At 36.7% G+C, this 21,359-nt stretch overlaps 2 protein-coding genes across 4 annotated transcripts in view; one reads left to right on the top strand and one right to left on the bottom strand.

The window, feature by feature from the left end:
• LOC121377262 (protein tyrosine phosphatase type IVA 1-like) overlaps window positions 1-21,359 on the top strand; it is a 68,936-nt gene that overhangs the window by 14,561 nt on the left and 33,016 nt on the right. Inside the window, exon 2 of one of the 3 annotated variants that reach the window (XM_041505189.1) lies at window positions 10,674-10,701. The exons of the other annotated variants lie outside the window; for them this stretch is intronic. The gene's annotated coding sequence lies outside the window, so the exon portion shown is untranslated. The remainder of the gene's footprint in view (window positions 1-10,673; window positions 10,702-21,359) is intronic. 3 annotated transcript variants of the gene reach the window in all.
• On the bottom strand, window positions 128-1,979 carry LOC121378091 (cyclin-dependent kinase 11.2-like). The gene is made up of 2 exons (XM_041506191.1): window positions 1,967-1,979; window positions 128-621 (listed from the first exon to the last, which is right to left on the bottom strand). Exons 1-2 carry the CDS (start codon window positions 1,977-1,979, stop codon window positions 128-130), a joined length of 507 nt encoding a protein of 168 aa, XP_041362125.1.

Raw genomic sequence — 21,359 nt, 5'->3', positions numbered from 1 at the left:
GTCGGTTACACTGGCTTGACCCAGTAAACTGACCTCATTGTTTCTCCGTTTTGGTCAGTAGGTCTGAGTTAGGCTGGCCAGACCTGCAAGAGCTTGGTGATAAGCAAACGACACTACTCAAACAGCGTCAGACGCGCTGTCTGCTATTTCTGTCTGTGATCTTCTGGTCGTCAGATCGTCTGCTATTTCTGTCTGTGATCTTCTGGTCGGCAGATCGTCTGCTATTTCTGTCTGTGATCTTCTGGTTGGCAGATCGTCTGCTATTTCTGTCTGTGAACTTCTGGTCCTCAGATCGTCTGCTATTTCTGTCTGTGAACTTCTGGTCCTCAGATCGTCTGCTATTTCTGTCTGTGATCTTCTGGTCGGCAGATCGTCTGCTATTTCTGTCTGTGAACTTCTGGTCCTCAGATCGTCTGCTATTTCTGTCTGTAAACTTCTGGTCCTCAGATCGTCTGCTATTTCTGTCTGTGATCTTCTGGTCGGCAGATAGTCTGCTATTTCTGTCTGTGAACTTCTGGTCCTCAGATCGTCTGCTATTTCTGTCTGTGAACTTCTGGTCCTCAGATCGTCTGCTATTTCTGTCTCTGATCGTCTGGTCCTCAGATTGTCTGCTACTTCTGTCTGTAATTTTTAGGTCCTCGAATCAGGCCCCGATCTGGTGGCACATCAGGCTATTTCTCGTTCCAGCCAGTGTTCCATAGTGTGTACTATCCTGGCTGTTGGATGGTGCATATAAAAGATCCTTTCTGCTAATCGAAAAGAGTAGTCCATGGAGTGGTGACAGCAGGGCTATTCTCTAATGATCTCTTTGGTCCTTGGGAAGGTAAAACCATTTGGGTCCTCCTATTAGTCTACATATAGACTAGATCCATCAACCGAACCCCATGACCCGGTTTCTGTCAGAGGGTACAAAGGGTGAAAAAAAAGTTTGTTTTGTTTAACAACACCACTAGAGCACATTGATTTATTAATCATCGGCTATTGGATGTCAAATATATGGTCATTTTGACACAGTCATAAAGAGGAAACCCGCTACATTTTTCCATTAGTAGCAAGGGATCTTTTATATGCACCATCCCACAAATAGGATAGCACATACCATACCCTTTGATATATACCAGTCACGGTGCGCTGTTTTCAACAAGAGAAAAACCAAATCAGTTGAATGGATCCACTGAAGTGGTTCGATCCTGCGACACAAGCACTTCAACCGACTGAGCTAAATCCCGCCCCTTTCTGGCAAAAAGCCTTTTAAGTGATTGTTCTACCAACGTGGTCAAAATCCTGCTCATTTCATATGTGGATGCACAAGATAAAAATTCTGCTGAGTTTTAAAACCATGCACAATAAAAAAAATTAAAAAAAAAATTATTTCCGCCCTCACCTACTCAATTCTCTTCACATGATAATGGTTTGAAAAAGGTTCCGGTTACGGTACTTGACTTGCTTTATTTTCTTCATCCAACTGATTGTTGGTTTTTCACATCAACATGGTCACGATTATTTTTGCGGCATGGCTGTTGTTTATATTCTGTTGACATGGTGTTTGTTGTTTTGCTGTGATTTGTTCACATTCTTGTACTGGTAAGCATGCTGTTTGTGTACATGTAAACAAAATGTGTTGGTTAATTACCTATATGTGTATACCTACAGATGTCGTTTGTTTACGGGAAAGGAATGTGCTATCACCTCAGCAAACTTTTTGTTTTACATCGTTAGGTGTCAGGATAAATGCTTTGAGAATGAGAAAAGTAATTTGCTATTGTAAATATTCAGAATGCTTAATATTTGTTATAGCTCTGTGGTAGAGCATTTGCCTGAATTATGACAGGTCATAGGATCAATCACCATCAGTGGACTCTGGTCTGGGTTTTTTTTTCCACATCCCAGATATATCAAATTCTATGGTATGTGCTGTCCTGTCAGTAAAATTGCATGTAAAAGATCCTCATATCAAAAGATGTACCGGTGTGTGCCATGCTGACTGGGAAAGTGCATACTAAAGATGGAAAAACTAATAGTATATCAGACTGTGGTATGTGCTGTCCTGTCTATGGGGGAAGTGCAAATGAAACATCTTGCAGCAGGTTTTTATTTCCATTCTGTGGACCACAAAAAATTTATATATATATATATTTTCCCTAGCTTGTTTTAGCATGGTGCAGCACCATGCCTCAATAGTCTAGCACCATCTTGCCTTAATCAGCACCATGCTGCCCTGAGATTAAACAAGCCTTTTTCAGTAATTAATTCTAAAATTGCCTTTATGAAACAAAAAAAAAGTATTATTAATAAAATATGCATTTTATATCTTTTGTCATTCATTTATTAACGCAAGCACATAAATTACATTAATGTTTATTTCAATTCATTTTTGTGTATTTTTAATGAAAAACAAGTGCCCCAAAAATGGTAAAAATGCCCCAAAAGTGTTTGGTCTACCATGCCTTGCCTAATTTCTAGGGAAATCACTAATATATATATATATATATATATATATATATATAATTAATTTAGAAACAAAACAAGCTGTATATTCTTTTCCATTTCTGGTACAAAATTGTTGATTAGCAGCAAGTCTGTAAGTCTTCTCTGTGAATCAGGAGTATGTGAATATATCAACTAAAATGTGTGCCGAACACTGAGTTTTCTCCCCCCCCCCCCCCCCCCCCCAAACATTACACAGATAAACAAATACACGTTTTGTTGTGTACCTTTTGCTGGTGTCTTTGAGAACAAGAGAATATGATAGATGTCTGGCCATCATGAGCTAGACTGGAAGAGGCTATAATGGCATCTGCATGCACATACATACATGTACAGTGGGTATATAAATTAACTTCTGGAAAGATACAGCAATATTCATGAAAGTAAATATAAAAATGATATCTAATATTAAAAAACCCCATAAACCTTGGCAGTATTAGACAAATGTTTGAGAAAGTCACTAGCCCTAACAGAAGCTTCGGCTAGTGCCCTATGTATTATAGTAATACATTTGACAACTACCGCTAGCCCAGACCAAACAAAAATTCACTAGCCTGGACCGAGGGCAAGTAGGTTTGTCGAACACTGACCTCAGTAAACATGGTTATTTTTTTCTCACAGCTTCATGTAATTAGGTTTTGTAGGGTCATAGCTCTACATAACTGTCAGTCTCACTGAGAGTTATGTAGAGCTTGAGATTCAAAATGCACATCAGTTTATTTATGTAGACAAATAAACATGTTTTTCCCAGTAATAAAAACGGACACATGCTTCGGACTGACAAGAATGATACAAGTAGGACCGGCAAACGTACGTTTTTTGAAAATTAATATCTGTCTCGGAGATGAGAATCGGTCCCAGACTGGGAAAAATGGGCTTTCCCCCACCCTTGTCTCAACATTAACTTGACCTATAAGACGAGTGCTTGTCCAGTTTTATTTGTCCTATCTTAGAGATATGTTTCCAGCCAAATGTATCTGTTAGAAGACTAGAATGTATTGAATTCATATATTGTAAAGAGACTGTTCTGAGTTTTCTGTCATTGTAACATGTTTACAACTAATTAGATATTTTTAAGGACACTAACGTAGGAAGTGTGGAGGAGGTAGACAAGGGGAATGTCCCCCCACTTTGTAGCAGCAGCGATGTTTGTGTGTGTGTGTGGTTTGTGTGTGTGTGTGTGTGTGTGTCTGTGTGTGTTGTGCAGGGTGTGTGTGTGTGTGTGTGTTGTGCAGGGTGTGTGTGTGTGTGTGTGTGTGTGTGTGTGTGTGTGTGTGTGACCCATCACTTTTGCCACCTTCCTGTGCCCGTGAACGACTAAAATTACATGTTAAATAAATTTTATTTATAAACCTTTTTATTTTCTTATTTTTTCTTTGTTTTCTTTTACATACAAAATGTTTTGCATTTGTTGTACTACAGCCCAAACCACTATTCCTACAGCCCAAACCACTTGTCCTACAACCCACACCACTTGTCGTACAGCCCAAACCACTTGTCGTACAGCAAGAACCATTTGTCGTACAGCCCAAAACACTTGTCCTATGGCCCAAAACACTTGTCCTATGGCCCAAAACACTTGTCGTACAGCCAAAAACACTTCTCATACAGCAAGAACCACTTGTTGTACAGCCCAAACCACTTGTCCTATGGCCCAAAACACTTGTTGTACAGCCAAAAACACTTCTCGTACAGCAAGAACCACTTGTTGTACAGCCCAAACCATTTGCCCTACAGCCCAAACCACTTGTCCTATAGCCCAAACCACTTGTCGTACAGCACAAAACCACTTGTCATACAGCACAAAACTAAATTACCTACAGCCCAAACGACTTGTCATACAGCCCAAACTACTTCAATGCACTTGTGTTGAACAACCGGACGACAAGTCTCAACACAGAGCCCTTGGTGTTACAAATAGGACTGTTGAGGACTGGTTTCTCCAACAAAACTAGACTGGTACTTTGTATCTGACACAAATGATGAAAACTGACTGTTGTTGCTGTCATCTACTAGTACTAGTCTAATTCGTGTCTTGTGTGCAGTTTGCCCATCGGGTAATGGAAACTTGTGGACCGACTGAAAACAAGCGAGTGCTGCACTCTGGTAATTAGAACCATGAATAGAAATCAATAGTTTTACTTAGTACTTTTAACATGTTTAATAGCCTTATTGAAGAGAAAGAAAAAAAAAAAAAAAAAACCTTCAAACCCAAAACGCTGTGGTTTGTCAGCTAGAAAAGACAAAGATGATGAAATGTTTTAGTTTTATATAGATAGTATGAAATGTTTTAGTAATGAATGAAAAAAAAAGAAAAAAGGTCACATATGCGACCAAATCGTTTGCAATACAGAGGGCTGCTATCACCACTGGTGTTTACTACCTGTCACAGGTATGTATTGTAAGACTTGTAAGTCTGTGATAACACTTGTCGGGAACTGGTGGCGCTTACTACCTGTTCCTGTTATGTTATTTTGTGATGGTGTCTGGCAGGGTTTCTGCCAGAGGGTAAAATGGGTATGGCGCCATACCCAAATATTTTTCAAGATTTTTTTTTTTGTACGTTAACCTTTTGACAAAATTAATTACTCTTATGATTTACTGTATGATATTCTTAACCCTAAACGTAACACATTTTCTTTCTGGGGGAGGTCCCCCTATACCCCCTTTTGACTGTGGTTGAATTCAGTTCCATATCGCCATATACCCAAGAATTTCTTTCTGGCATAAACAATGGATGGGTATATGAAAAAAAAGTGCCACTTGCTCTCTCCCCGTTTATGAATTCAGGCAGACCCTGATACAAACTTTATGGTAAGACATGACAAAGTCTGTGATTCACTTGCCTTAGTGCTGGATTTTGTTATTACCTGTCACTGTGTATATATACATTGTGGTTATATATTCTTTTTTATACCCCCATATGATGAATTCTGGCAGACCCCGATTCTATTTGTTGTAAGACTTGAGAAAGTCTGTGATACACTTACCTAGCGCTGGTGGTTGTTACTACCTAGCTATCACAGTGTTTTGTGATGGTGGGTATATACCTGCAGTGTTTATGATGAATTCAGACAGACCCTGATACAAACGTTATGCGGTAAGACTTGAGAAAGTCTGTGATACACTTACCTAGCGCTGGTGGTTATTACTACCTAACTATCACAGTGTTTTGTGATGGTGGGTATATACCTGCAGTGTTTATGATGAATTCAGACAGACCCTGATACAAATGTTATGCGGTAAGACTTGAGAAAGTCTGTGATACACTTGCCTAGCGCTGGTGGTTATTACTACCTAACTATCACAGTGTTTTGTGATGGTGGGTATATACCTGCAGTGTTTATGATGAATTCAGACAGACCCTGATACAAATGTTATGCGGTAAGACTTGAGAAAGTCTGTGATACACTTGCCTAGCGCTGGTGGTTGTTATTACCTGTCAAGGAGAATTCATATCTACCGTACTGCATGCACGCATTGTGTATTTGCAAACATTCTCTCTCTCTCTCCCCACACTCTGGGATTCGTGCCAGCTCTGACATTGTATACATCGGTGATGTTTTTCTCAGTACAACCTGGCCATACAGTAATATAAAGAGCATTTCTGATGCTGTTTAGAAGGCTAACACTGGAAGTTTTTTAGTTTCAGACAATTTTCAGATATATGTTTATGTAAAGTTTTTTTCTTTTAAATGATTTAAAAGTGGACAATATAAGGACATTTTTATGTGATTAACAGTCAAATTTAAAAAGCTGAATTTAGAAAGCCTGTTTTTGACTTTCTTATTTTCATTTTCTTTTTGACTACACATTGTAAACATATATCCATTTACTTATTGTGTTTTTTGAGTCACTTTTATTTGGAGCCTGTTTAAGCAATAAATGCTGCAGCACATTTACGTTCTGCAATGATCCATGAAGTTTTACCTGTCTTGTTTATCGTAGGTGTTGTTTTTTGCAGGTGATTATATAACTTTAATTATTATTTTTTTAAACACAAGAAAAATGCAGAAAAACATAAACTTTTATGAGCCGTTAATGCATTGGCAAGCATATACATGTACAGTATTCGATCTGAAATTTAATCCTCTGTTTATTTATACCTGGGTTTTTGTTACCTGTATTTATTTATACTTGTTTTAAAGTGCTGTGCCAGACCATACACTAAAATTTCAAATTCCACAATTAAATGCTTTCTTAATTCATTGCAATAATATTTTACACCGATATGTAAATCAATAATTACGAAATTGCCCCATAAAAGTATTAAAACATCACTCCCGTAGAACACTGCCGGAAACGACCGAGTAAAATTCTCGGTAAAAACATTTGCCTGTAAATAGCCGTGACGTCACGAAGGGAACATGCTTCACAGAAACCTACCACGAGATGACTTCCAGCGCAAGTGAAAGTGGGACCGACAGCGACTGCCAAGCTTGATCATGCGATTCTTCTTTCGATGATGAATAGTGTAGTAATGACGACTGGACTAATATTTGTGCAACACAACAAATAATGCCATATCAGTTTGAACCTGGAACATCTTCCGACGAACCACCGGCCTGACAGATGATGATGAAAATGGTCGTGGAGACAGCTTACCACTAACTTACAACTTTTATTCTTGTTTTGTTCTTTAGCTTTTCGTGCGAATTATTTTGCTACACTGTATGTTCTAATACTTGTGATGTAGTAGAAAAGACGATAAATAGCTCTTGAATTCTACGAGTCAAGTGGACACGGTATCGGTAATTTTAAGAAATAAACAAAAATGACTTTTAGTCCGTCCCATCCCTCTATGAAGATGTTTTTTTGTGTGAATAATTTCAGTTTAGTTTGACGTAAAAAAAAGAGAGTAAAAGTGTTTTGGAAATAACAAAACAATACTATTTTTTGTGTGCAGTTGTGAAAACAGTCTGCTCAGAAATAAATAACCTATAGCACATTCCATAGTATGAAAAAAGGTTTTCTCTGTGGGAAGGTAAAGTAAAATGAATTTAATGTATTTATAGTCTGTTTTACAGGGAACACCTTTTTTCATACTATGGAATTTACAAGTCATTTATTTCTAAGCCGATTGTTTTCTAAGATGCATACAAAATTAGCTTCTTTTTTTCTTTCTTCAAAAACCCCCCCAAAAACCCCCGTACATTTTTGTAGGATGGGACGGACTAGGCTATAGATACTTACTTGTCTGTACTTTATTGTTTTAATGTTCTCGAACTGTGAACGAGATGCAAACGACAACAAATCGGATCTCGATGATTGCACAAACCGTGCATGAGAAAACAAACTGACCGGAGTTGAAAGCATAACACAATTTGGTTTCGTTTCGGTGTGGATGGCGTCGGCTTGTTGTCATTTGTTTTGTGTCGCAGAAAAATTGTTGGTACGGCATCTTTTTTTAAAAGCCATAACACATGGTATTCCCATATCTCGCTTAAGCTGACAAGCCAGTTCGAACGAATCGAAACTAAAGTGTCTGCTGTCGCAACGGTCTCCGGCATTTTCTTCCTGTCCAGTATTTCCACGTCGTTTTAATCAAATTCACACACAGCTTTCTCACAGCAACATTACTAGGAAATCCGTGAAGACTAAATTTATTGGCTTTTGTATTGCTACAGCCGCCAACAACACGCCGTTTAACCATAATAAACACAAAAGAAGCAATGAACAATGGCGCTGACTATCGAAAGGAGTTCCCTTCGTGACGTCACAGATCAAATCTTACGGAAATTCCCGAAACGAATTCAGCTGGTTCTGTTTTTCAGGGGAATATTTTTTAATGGAAAATATACCGGTATATAATTTTTTTACATTTAAAAAAAAATAATTCTAATCATATTAAATAATATCTTGATTGATTATAGCTCAATATATCATACGTCTGGCACAGCACTTTAAAAAAACTAGTCTTTGTTATAAGGAAGGGTAGTAGGCGTCGCTGTGTAGCAGGAAGTTCCGCTCTGTTGCCAGACTGCCAGACTACCTGCTAGTGTTACGGAAACCAGAAGCTAACGTCAGTCTGTCTGTGGTTACTATAACCTCAACAATGTTAGTTAAACGTTTTATCAGGTGCTTTACTTCATGATAGCTCATTATACTCCACATCTTGTTTAAGGTTTATGTGTTGATTGCCATGAATTAAAAAAAAAGAGAAAAGCTAGCCTACCTAGAAAAAAGGGCAGATACCGGTTTTTTTTCCCCCTTCCCAATGTATTATGTTATTAAGTTTTTAATATACAAAAAATTTAATATATAGGTGAAGAAAGTTTATTATGTTTAACAACACCACTAGAGCACATTGATTTATTAATCATCGGCTATTGGATGTCAAGCATATGGTCATTTTTGACAGTCATAGAGAGGAAAGCCACCACATTTTTTCATTAGTAGCAAGGGATCTTTTATATACACCATCCCGCAGACAGGATAGTATATACCATGTCCTTTGATATACCAGTTGTGGTGATATAGGTGAAGAGTAAAAATGTAGTTTAAATAAAACAAAAACAACCCTGCCTAAAAAAGAAATTGGCATATAACAAAAACGACCCTACCTAAAAAAAAACAAATTGGCACATTCCCGGAAACAGTTAATTGTTTTTAAGGCCTTAGGTTCAGTTATGGTTTTTAGAATGTAATTTTCTTAAAGATCTGAATATAGAGCAAATTTATTTATTTATTCAAATTCTATATATAACTTTTCATTACTCGTATATATATGTTTTCCCCTCCTTCCCACCCACCCCCCAAAAACTAAATAAATCTATATTTAAAAAATTTAAGAAAAAACAAATCGCAATGGTGGACTACTCTCATTTTCATACAGAGGCATGCTGCTGCAACTTTGATTCTAATGATGTTCATAATCGTATTATAGTTTATTATGACATGTGCATACACGTCTAATAAATCTAAGAATTGATTTACTAAACCAATGTTACGATAATACTATTGGAGAAAAACCAATAGGCGTTGCATTACGTTCTCATTAAATTAAATACTCACCAGACTTAAAGACTTACTCTTGTAACCATTGGAAACGGCTAGTCAGTGTTTCTGCCAGAGGGTACGGAAGGTACAATTATGTACCCTAAAATCTTTGGAAATTAATGGATACACATTTTCATAATTTTTAGAAAGATTATAGCTGTTTAAAATTTGTCAAGATAAATGAAATGGAAGGTTGAATTTGTCAAGATAAATGAAATGGAAGGTTGAATTTGTCAAGATAAATGAAATGGAAGGTTGAATTTGTCAAGATAAATGAAATGGAAGGTTGAATTTGTCAAGATAAATGAAATGGAAGGTTGAATTTGTCAAGATAAATGAAATGGAAGGTTGAATTTGTCAAGATAAATGAAATGGAAGGTTGAATTTAAAAATATTTCAAACCCATATGATAACCACCTAACACTTATGGCCTTTTTTGTTCTTTTTTTATTACGTACCCTCAAATTATATTTTGGCAGAAAGCATGCTAGTGAATTTGACCGGTCTCGGTGGCGTCGTGGCAGGCCATCGGTCTACAGGCTGGTAGGTACTGGGTTCGGATCCCAGTCGAGGCATGGAATTTTTAATCCAGATACCGACTCCAAACCCTGAGTGAGTGCTCCGCAAGGCTCAATGGGTAGGTGTAAACCACTTGCACCGACCAGTGATCCATAACTGGCTCAACAAAGGCCATGGTTTGTGCTATCCTGCCTGTGGGAAGCGCAAATAAAAGATCCCTTGCTGCCTGTCGTAAAAGAGTAGCCTATGTGGCGACAGCGGGTTTCCTCTAAAAAAATCTGTGTGGTCCTTAACCATATGTCTGACGCCATATAACCGTAAATAAAATGTGTTGAGTGCGTCGTTAAATAAAACACTTCTTTCTTTCTTTTGCTAGTGAATTTAATGTTTAACTGTAAGCTGTTAGTGCTAATAATATGTTTTAAGTAGAATTCATAGATTATGAAGGCTATACATGTACATGTATAGACTTCACTGATGTAAAAAAAAAAAGCAATAAATTGTGACATTTGTATATATGCATAATAGCTATCGATTTCCCATATAAGAACATTTTGTTCTGATTACATTGTTGTCATGGATACATGAATTGCCAATATCACAGAAGTATTATGTCTTCGACAGCCGGTTCGACCTAAATACTAGTACAGTTGTTTTGTCGTTAACAGGTATGTGGAAGTTTCTTAGCAATGACAGGTATGTGCAAGTTATCTATTTTTTAAAACAGTATTTCTAGTTATTTGTCTCCTCAGATTAAACATGGAATTGAAATATTACTGCAATGCATACTTTATTATTGATGACTATAACTTAAAGGATATGCATATAACAACTAATTTAGGGGTGGGACGTAGCCCAGTGGTAAAGCGCTCGCTCGATGTGCAGTCGGTCTGGAATCGATCTCCATCGAAGGGCCCATTGGGCTATTTCTCACTCCAGCCAGTGCACCATGATTGGTATATCAAAGGCCATGGTATGTGCTATCCTGTCTATGGTATGGTGCATATAAAAGATTCCTTGCTACTAATGGAAAAATGTAGCGGGTTTCCTTTCTTAGATTATATGTCAAAATTACCAAATGTTTGACATCCAATAGTCGATGATTAATAAATCCATGCTCTAGAAGTGTCGTTAAGCAAAACAAACAAACAAACAAAATAACAACTAATTTTGTAAAGAAAACATTTATTAATTTCAAGGCTAGCTGTAGGTCAGCATAAAATTTTGCCAAACAAAATATTGCTACTTGAAATTATTTAGCCAAATTGAAATAAAATTTGCCAGTTGTTTATGAAATTCGCAATTGGCAAATTTGGCGAGTGTCAGAACTAGCCCTGTATTTAAGTTTCCATGAATGTACAATATATACACCCTTTTAAAAAAAAACTTCTCTCGCCATTCATTTAATTTAATCAAGTTAAAACCAGACAAAAATGTTTCGCCAAATTGTAATCAAATGTCAGATGACATTATGTATATCAAAGGCTGTGGTATGTGCTATCCTGTCCTGTGGGATGGTGCATATAAAAGATCCCATGCTACTAATGGAAAAATATAGCGGGTTTCCTCTCTTCCTCTCTTATGTCACAGTTAACAAATGTTTGATATCCAGTAGCCGAAGATTAATAAATTGTGTTTTTTCCCCATCCCAACCAGTGTCTCAGGACTGGTCTATCAAAGGTCGTGGTATGTGCTGTCCTGTCCGTTGGAAAGTGCATATAAAAGGTCACTTGATACTAATGGAAAAATGTAGCAGGTTTTCTTTGAAAACATTGTCAAAATTACCAAAGGTTTGACATCCAATAGCTGATGATTAATATGTCAATAAGCTCTGATGGTGTCATTAAGCAAGTCAAACCAGTCATCCATGATGGGTACATTAAAGTTTATGGTATGCACTGTTCTGTCTATGGGAAAGTGTATAATAAAAGATCACATGGTGCGCACCTTTGCTTATTTCGATGCCTGATATGTCTGACACCAAATACCTGGTTTAAAATGTGCCGAGGTGTCATTAAACAAACATGCCTTTCCTTTCCTCTCTCTCGCTATCTAGACCAAGTGTTGAAATACCCAGATATGCTTGGACACAAAAAATCTGTGCTTTAAAATGTGCTGAAGTGTCGTTAAATAAACATTCCTTTCCTTTCTCTCACTATTTAGACCCAATTGTTGAAATACCCAAATATGCTTGGACACAAAAAATCTGTGCTTTAAAATGTGCTGAGGTGCTGTTAAATAAACGTTCCTTTCCTTTCTCTCACTATTTAGACCAAGTGTTGAAATACCCAAATATGTTTAGACACCAAAAATCTGTGCTTTAGAATGTGCTGAGGTGTTGTTAAACAAACATTCCTTTCCTTTCCTGTTGAAAATACTTGAATTAAAAAATATATTTAACAATGCAGCACTAATATAGTGTTTTATAGATCTCAGTGTCGAAGGAAAAAACCCACCAAAATTTAATGTAATGTTGTTTAAAAAAGATGGAAAAACACCCAAACATCTTCAGTGTAGTTGTTTATAGTACATTCTGATTAATTTGTTTTTAACATGTATGTGTATTTTTAAAATTATTTCTCAAGTAACTAACAACTGCTATCACTTGTGGCCAGCTGCTTAATATACATTGGTGTTGGTCGGGTTTTTTCATTATCTCTCGAGGAAGTACTGTAGTAATTGCTATCACTTGCGTCATAAACAAGAATTTCTCTGTCATTAAATGTCACAAAAAAGAAAAAAATTCCCAGTATGTTAGTCTTGTTTTGAAGTTGGTGTCGACTTTTTTTTGTTAAGTAAATCAATGCAGTGCATTTCTCTTGGCCAAATGTAACCATTTGTTACGTTAGTCACGTAATACTGACAAATTTAATAGCATTTCATGGGTCCAATAACCTAGAGGGAAGTGCCGCAAATTTTTCTTTAATCCACGGACTGTTATACATGTATGTGTGGTCATGTCAAAATCCATAATTTGAGAAAAGGCCAATCTTTAAAAAAAAATTGTTGGAGTGTGATCTGTTCATCTAATAGATATTGATTATCCAATCTGGATTTAGTTTGCAACAGTAATTTTTTTAAATACGGTAAAGTGCTTGCTTAATGCGCGGTCAGTCTTGGATCGATCCCCATCGGTGGGGCCATTGGGCTATTTCTCATTCTAGCCAGTGCTGCTAATTGAAGAGTGTAATCCATGAAGTGGCAACAGTGGGTTTCTTCTCAATAGCTGTCTGGGTCCTTAACCATATGTCTGACGCCATAGAACCATGTAAATAAAATGTGTTGAGTGTCGTTAAATAAAACATTTCCTTCCTTCCTTCTTACTCGACCAAGTGTCAAAATAACTAGACCAGTTTATTGTTAGACACCAAATGTCCGTACTACCTGTATATGTGTGCTGAGATGTCATTGAACAAAAACATTCCTTTCTTTTTCTGTGTGGTTTCCAGGCAACCATGACCACAGGTACTACTACTACTACTAGTAATTGTTTTTCTGTCTTGTCCAGGTACAGGATATTACGCAGTACTTACATTACAATAAAAAGGGATGGGTCTTTCAGTGAAATACAGTAGAACAATCAAACTGGATACCACAAGTGGGAATTCCCCCACTCACGTGGTGATGGCAATAGCCTAGGGACTGATTGATTTGCTACTCTTGTTAGCTTACTGCGATTGTATTGCGATTGTATTGCAGATTGTATTGCAGTGTGTTGTCGTATGTTGTCGTATGTTGTCAGCCTGGCATTCATGTTGAGTTGTGTCCAGGACACCGGCAGTCGTAATTCGTAATTTGTGTGTGGTTGGTTTGATTTAGATTATTGTTTGATATTATTATTACACAGGTGTAATTATGTTATACATCTCTATCTAAGCTCTGTCTGTCTTTCTCGTGTCTGTGTCTGTGTCTGTGTCTGTGTCTGTGTCTGTGTGTCTCTCGGTCTCTGTCTCTCTCTGTCTCTCTCTCTCTCTCTCTCTCTCTCTCTCTCTCTCTCTCTCTCTCGCTGTCTCTCTCTCTCTGTCTCTGTCTCTCATGTGATTTCTTTCAATATAGCTCCTTAGACTAATGCTAATTAATGCTAATCCAGATTTTAACGATAAGAAGAGAAATAATATGTTGCCTACAAGCAAGGTTTAATTTTGGTGTTGCCAAATAACCAGCTATTTCTAAGAATTGAATTTTCACCGATGTATGTTTTATGTTGTTTGGCCAATTTGTTTTATAATATATTAGCAAGAAAACCCATTCATGTATTAACACATTGAACAAGTCTTACTTGGTTCTATTTTACTTGAGTTAAACTAAATCACTTATCAGGGAAAATGTTTTTAGTATTGCGTCGCGAATCGCCATGTTTCAGAGATTGTTACTCAAGTTTAAAACATTAAACAGTAATGGCTAATCCAGGACTAGCTCTGGGTGAGCAAAACAGTTTGCCAACTTGTTTATTAAACTTCACAAATTGCAGAAATCAACAGTAATTATTTTCTAAACAATGTTGGTTATTACATAAAATTATTTCGCCAAATTAAAATAAAATTTGCCAATTGCTTTCAAAATTCACAATTTGCTAATCAATTTTTAATTGTCTAGAAATATTGCTAATCAAGATTTTGAAAACAAAATGTTCCCTGGTTAGACTACACCTTTTAGAAAAGGGAAAACTTATTTTTTTTACTTTATTTTTTAATTTTTTGCCCGACTTAAACATGTAGTGTGGAATGTGTAACATTTGTTATGTCATTTACACTTTCTTTGATATTCGCATGTATGGTTAGCCCAAACGTCGAGTTCAGTCTGTACCCACACGTCGTACTGTTTGACGTTTAATCCTTTCAAATGCTCGTCTGGTTGGTTCTGTGCATGGTGCTTAGTCTTAAGCCAATTGGTAAACGTTTTGAGACGTGGCCACGTTTTGGTCATTACATGAATGAGGTCACGGAAATGTGAGTCTCTAATGAGGTCAGGGAAATATTAACACAGTCTCTGAAAGAGGGTCTCTCCTGCGTTTGCTACAATTCCGACTGATGGTTATAGTTTGTTTTGTTTAACGACACCACTAGAGCACATTGATTTATTAATCATCAGCTATTGGATGTCAAACATTTGGTAATTTTGACATATAGACTTAAGAGAGGAAACCTGCTTTATTTTTCCATTAGTAGCAAGGGATCTTTTATATGCACCATCTCACAGATAGGATAGCACATACCACAGCCTTTGATATACCAGTCATGGTGCACTGGCTGGATAAGAAACTGCCCAATCGGCCCACCGACGGGGATCGATCACAGAATGACCATACATCAAGTGAGCGCAAAACTCCTAGACTACGTCCCTCCCCTAATAAAAACTAGGTCAGATAGTACATGTACCAGTTGTGGTGCACTGGCTGGAACGAGAATTAGCCACCGATGGCAATCGATCCCAGACCGAACATGCACCAGGCGAGCACTTTACCACTGGGCTACATCCTGCCCGCTATAGTCTCAAACGAGGTCACGGAAATATTAACGTGATCTCTTAAAGAGGGTCTCTCTCTCCTGCATTTCCTGCAATTTCGACTAATAGAGCTTTTTTTTTAATCATTTCTCTATCTTCTCCTACAGTTTTGATTGGATTGTCAGAAACTTGATACAATGATCCTCTAGGGCAATCTCCGCAAATAGAGATATTTCAGAAAGTTTTTATTTTAATTTGTTTTGTTTTTATTGAAATTGAGAATTTTAACATTTTATCTCGTAGAATTTAGATCAGATGGTACTGTGATTCTCTAGTTCTGAAACTTGGTACTGTGATTCTCTAGTTCTGAAACTTGATACTGTGATTCTCTAGTTCTGAAACTTGGTACTGTGATTCTCTAGTTCTGAAACTTGGTACTGTGATTCTCTCTAGTTCTGAAACTTGGTACTGTGATTCTCTAGTTCTGAAACTTGGTACTGTGATTCTCTAGTTCTGAAACTTGATACTGTGATTCTCTAGTTCTGAAGCTTGGTACTGATATTCTCTTGGGGCACTCTTCACAAATTTTAGAGTTAGATATTTTAGTAGTTTATAATTTTCAAAATTTTAAATTAAATTTAAAAAAAATTAATCAGAAATATATCATTGAAAAGTCTCTTTGAATTAATATCTGCTACCTATAACATTGTTAATTAAATAGTGCAACTCTCTAGACCGTTACACCTCTTGAAGTATCTTGGTGAAAACATACGGTTCCTGAACTGGCTGAAAATTCTAAGTTTAATTGCTGCTAATCAACCGATCGTGCTAAAATCACTCACCTTTGATTGCTTATTGCTTTCTGTTTCAATTATTTATATCTTGTTTATCGTCTGTCAGCTATTCCAACTACCGGTATTGTGATTCTGCACGGTTCTTACTAGTGTGAGTGTAAGATATATATTGTGATACATGCAAATGTAGTTGAAAAAGTTACAAATACTGGGAACATTGTGTTTTCAAAATCTTGATTAACAATATTTATAGTCAATTGAAAAATGATTAGCAACTACTGTTTAATGTTTTAAGATTGTGTAGCGATCTCTAAAAACTTGTATATATAGCGAATCGTAACACAATACTGATCAAAATGTTCACTAGTATGTTTTACATTCAGTATTCTTTTGAATAAAAATGAAAAAAAAAAAAACCCAAAAGATTAATTATATCCTATAAATTATGTATAATTAACATTTTCATGATTTTAATATACCACAAAACACTATTTAGGTAGTAGCCAATGCAGTAGTAATTTTGATACAGGACTATAGCCGAAATGTCAAGCTTAAGAAAATTAACTTTAATTATTGGTGATATGTTCATCCATGTGGATATGGTTTATAAATTATAGTTAGAAAAAAAATGGAAGACAAAAAAGACAATTTCAGTAATATACGTTACAACCCCTGCAATTCAGGAAATGTTGACGGCAAAAAAACATGCCATTAAAAAAAAACCTGAATACAGTCCAAGGCAAAAAAGTGCTGTGAAGAATTAAGAACTCCACAGTATTGCCAATTACTGTAGACAATTGGAGGGGTTGCATTCTATGCTATATATACACGGTGTCTTGTATGTTTATATAGGGTACCGGAACTTGATTGTATTTCACAAAAAAGTGCTGTGAAGAATTAAGAACTCCACAGTATTGCCAATTGCTGTAGACAATTGGAGGGGTTGCATTCTATGCTATATATACACAGTGTCTTGTATGTTTATATAGGGTACCGGAACTTGATTGTATTTCACAAAAAAGTGCTGTGAAGAATTAAGAACTCCACAGTATTGCCAATTGCTGTAGACAATTGGAGGGGTTGCATTCTATGCTATATATACATGGTGTCTTGTATGTTTATATAGGGTACCGGAACTTGATTGTATTTCACAAAAAAGTGCTGTGAAGAATTAATAACTCCACAGTATTGCCAATTGCTGTAGACAATTGGAGGGGTTGCATTCTATGCTATATATACACGGTGTCTTGTATGTTTATATAGGGTACCGGAACTTGATTGTATTTCACAAAAAAGTGCTGTGAAGAATTAAGAACTCCACAGTAATGCCAATTGCTGTAGACAATTGGAGGGGTTGCATTCTATGCTATATATACACGGTGTCTTGTATGTTTATATAGGGTACCGGAACTTGATTGTATTTCACAAAAAAGTGCTGTGAAGAATTAAGAACTCCACAGTATTGCCAATTGCTGTAGACAATTGGAGGGGTTGCATTCTATGCTATATATACACGGTGTCTTGTATGTTTATATAGGGTACCGGAACTTGATTGTATTTCACAAAAAGTGCTGTGAAGAATTAAGAACTCCACAGTATTGCCAATTGCTGTAGACAATTGGAGGGGTTGCATTCTATGCTATATATACATGGTGTCTTGTATGTTTATATAGGGTACCGGAACTTGATTGTATTTCACAAAAAAGTGCTGTGAAGAATTAAGAACTCCACAGTATTGCCAATTGCTGTAGACAATTGGAGGGGTTGCATTCTATGCTATATATACACGGTGTCTTGTATGTTTATATAGGGTACCGGAACTTGATTGTATTTCACAAAAAAGTGCTGTGAAGAATTAAGAACTCCACAGTATTGCCGATTGCTGTAGACAATTGGAGGGGTTGCATTCTATGCTATATATACACGGTGTCTTGTATGTTTATATAGGGTACCGGAACTTGATTGTATTTCACAAAAAAGTGCTGTGAAGAATTAAGAACTCCACAGTATTGCCAATTGCTGTAGACAATTGGAGGGGTTGCATTCTATGCTATATATACACGGTGTCTTGTATGTTTATATAGGGTACCGGAACTTGATTGTATTTCACAAAAAAAGTGCTGTGAAGAATTAAGAACTCCACAGTATTGCCGATTGCTGTAGACAATTGGAGGGGTTGCATTCTATGCTATATATACACGGTGTCTTGTATGTTTATATAGGGTACCGGAACTTGATTGTATTTCACAAAAAAGTGCTGTGAAGAATTAAGAACTCCACAGTATTGCCGATTGCTGTAGACAATTGGAGGGGTTGCATTCTATGCTATATATACACGGTGTCTTGTATGTTTATATAGGGTACCGGAACTTGATTGTATTTCACAAAAAAGTGCTGTGAAGAATTAAGAACTCCACAGTATTGCCGATTGCTGTAGACAATTGGAGGGGTTGCATTCTATGCTATATATACGTGTCTTGTATGTTTATATAGGGTACCGGAACTTGATTGTATTTCACAAAAATTACATTATCAAAAGTTGTTGTTTTCTTGATGCATATTCATGAATTGTAATGTTAAGACATTTTTTTTCAGGTTCAGTTTAAAATAATATGGTGTTAAAAATGTATTGTAAACTGACTACGAGTATGTTCTTTTCTGCGATCAAATGAAAATAACACCCAGAAAGCTAATGACATCATTAGAAAGTGACGTCATTAGCAATTGGAACAGGCGGAGTTGATGATTCAAAGGTCTGTAGTGAGATTGTAGCCAGTTATTTTTTGCCAGGTATTTTTTTTTTCTCAAGAAATGCCAAATATACAGTTAGTTCTTTAGAAAAACGATTCAGTTTACAATGTACCTAACCATATGGAGTTTTTAGATTTGCGGGTGTTGTCTATTTGTTGCCCACAAATGTTTCATTTTTGACCTCAGGCTAACACCTTTGATCAAAAATGACATTTGCTGGATCAAATAGACAATAACACCCATAAATCTAAAAATTCCATATGGTTATCTCCTAAGTGAATATAATTGTTACGGTGCCAAAAACAAATAACATTGCTATACTTTAAAAAAAAAACCCACCCAGGTATTGAATAATGTGCTAATTAATGATGACAGGAAAATCTCTACTGTTGTCGTGGTTACATTGGTCCTCTGGGAGAAAAATTGGAAATGCCATTATAGCAAGTTTCACTCAATCCATAGCCAATGATGAGTGGACTGAACAGCTTAGGTGGTAGAGTGGTTGCCTAATGTGTCAGGGTTTCTGCCAGAGGGTAAAACGGGTATGGCGCCGTACCCAAAGTTAATCTTATGACAAAATTAATGATTTTTAACATTACTGTATGTTTTTTTAAACCCTAAACCTAACCCATTTTCTTTCTGGGGTAGCCCCCTCCCTCCCTGCCCAATACCCCCTGTCGATTGCAGTTGTATTCAACACACACATTGTATAAATTTATTTCTGGCAGAAACCCTGTGTCAGTGGGTTGGAGGGTGTAGCCATCAAAATAAACATTCAACATACCTACATTAAGTTGTATTTAGTTTTTTCCCATTTCAACTTTAGTGCATTACATAGCCATTAATGGAGAATGCCTAATACGTTGTATAATCCATTTTTTTTTTTTTTAAAGCAACAAAATATGTTTCAGTCAATAAATAGAGGATGTCTTGTGTTGTTTAAATTACGTTTCTAATATCTAATATCTGATTGCATTGCTCTTACAAATCTTTCTGCTACGTGTATACCACATTTTTCATGTGGAAAGATAAAAACAAATTATTTCTTAAATTGATGATGGCCAAGGACTACCTTTGTAAAGTTAAAAGCTTGTTAAATTGTTCAATGACACCACTAGAGCACATTGGTTTATTAATCATTGTCTCTTGGATTTCTGAGCTGCTAAAATTGCCAAAAAATCGCAAGTAATTTTTAAACAGACGGACGTATCTACGATCATCTCATCTGCTATTCAGCTGAGGCTCGGCTCGTGATTCGGATTTAATTTTAATTTTTATAATGCTCTAAAATACATATCAGGGCCCTGTAACACAAAGCACTTGTAACACTTACATCAGACGTACGCCACTCATTACTGGGGCCCAGAAGTCCTAATTTTCCACACATTGTCCCAAACCCTCCACTCACCCTGTGCAGTCTTTATTTCCAGCAGGTCATATTTCTTTTCTTAGCAGGCCGTGTTTCTTTTGGCCTGTTATTTAAAAAAACCAATACTACTAGTAGGCAATATTTTACTTCCAATTTCGAGCCCTGATGCATTACTTAATCTATTTAATATTATATAAATGATTAACTTTGGGGTGACGGTGGGAGGCTAAACTGTCCATGTTTGTGACAGAGATAGATTAGAGTGCATATCCAGGTATGTCATGTATAGAGAGATATACATGTATATATATATAATTTACATGTATGTTATATTATTCATTTCATTTCAACTTACTTTCGTGCTTATATCCAATTAAGGTTCAAGCACGCTGTCCTGGGTACACACCTCAGCTATCAGGGCTGTCTGTCCAGGACAGTGGGTTAGTTGTTAGTGGTTAGTAAGAGGGAAGAGAGTGTAGTGATCTTACACCTACCCAATGAGTTGTTAAAACTCGCTCTGGGTGGGAGCCGGTACCGGGGTGGGAACCCAGTACCTACCAGCCTTATGTCCGATGGCTTAACCACGACACCACTGAGGCCAGTGTAATATTACAGATAGAGTATATGCAGGTATGTAGTATGTAGATAATATATAACTTTCATGTATGTAATATTACAGATGAAGTAAATGCAGGTATGTAGTATGTACTGTAGATATTTAACTTCCATGTATCATGTATGTAATATTACATACCAGACATTCATGGTCTCAGTTTACACACTGGAATGACCTGACCCCCCCTTTGCCGTGTTATTTATAGACATTAGAACACTATCTCAGTCACCTTGTGAATGATCTTGCTTTTACTACACACATCGAACAAGGTGCGCCGGGCTTAATGTTGTTGGTGTACCTGTAACGACCGTTTATCTTACCTGTAACGATGGGAAGGTGATTCTGGATTATCCTTCAAGTCCTCGGCGTGTATAGAGTT

The sequence above is a fragment of the Gigantopelta aegis genome, chromosome 7 (genome assembly GCF_016097555.1).
Source record: "Gigantopelta aegis isolate Gae_Host chromosome 7, Gae_host_genome, whole genome shotgun sequence".
NCBI classification, from domain to species: domain Eukaryota; kingdom Metazoa; phylum Mollusca; class Gastropoda; order Neomphalida; family Peltospiridae; genus Gigantopelta; species Gigantopelta aegis.
The sequence above is the reverse complement of the archived record's forward strand: the minus strand, read 5'-3'. Positions and strand labels throughout refer to the sequence as shown.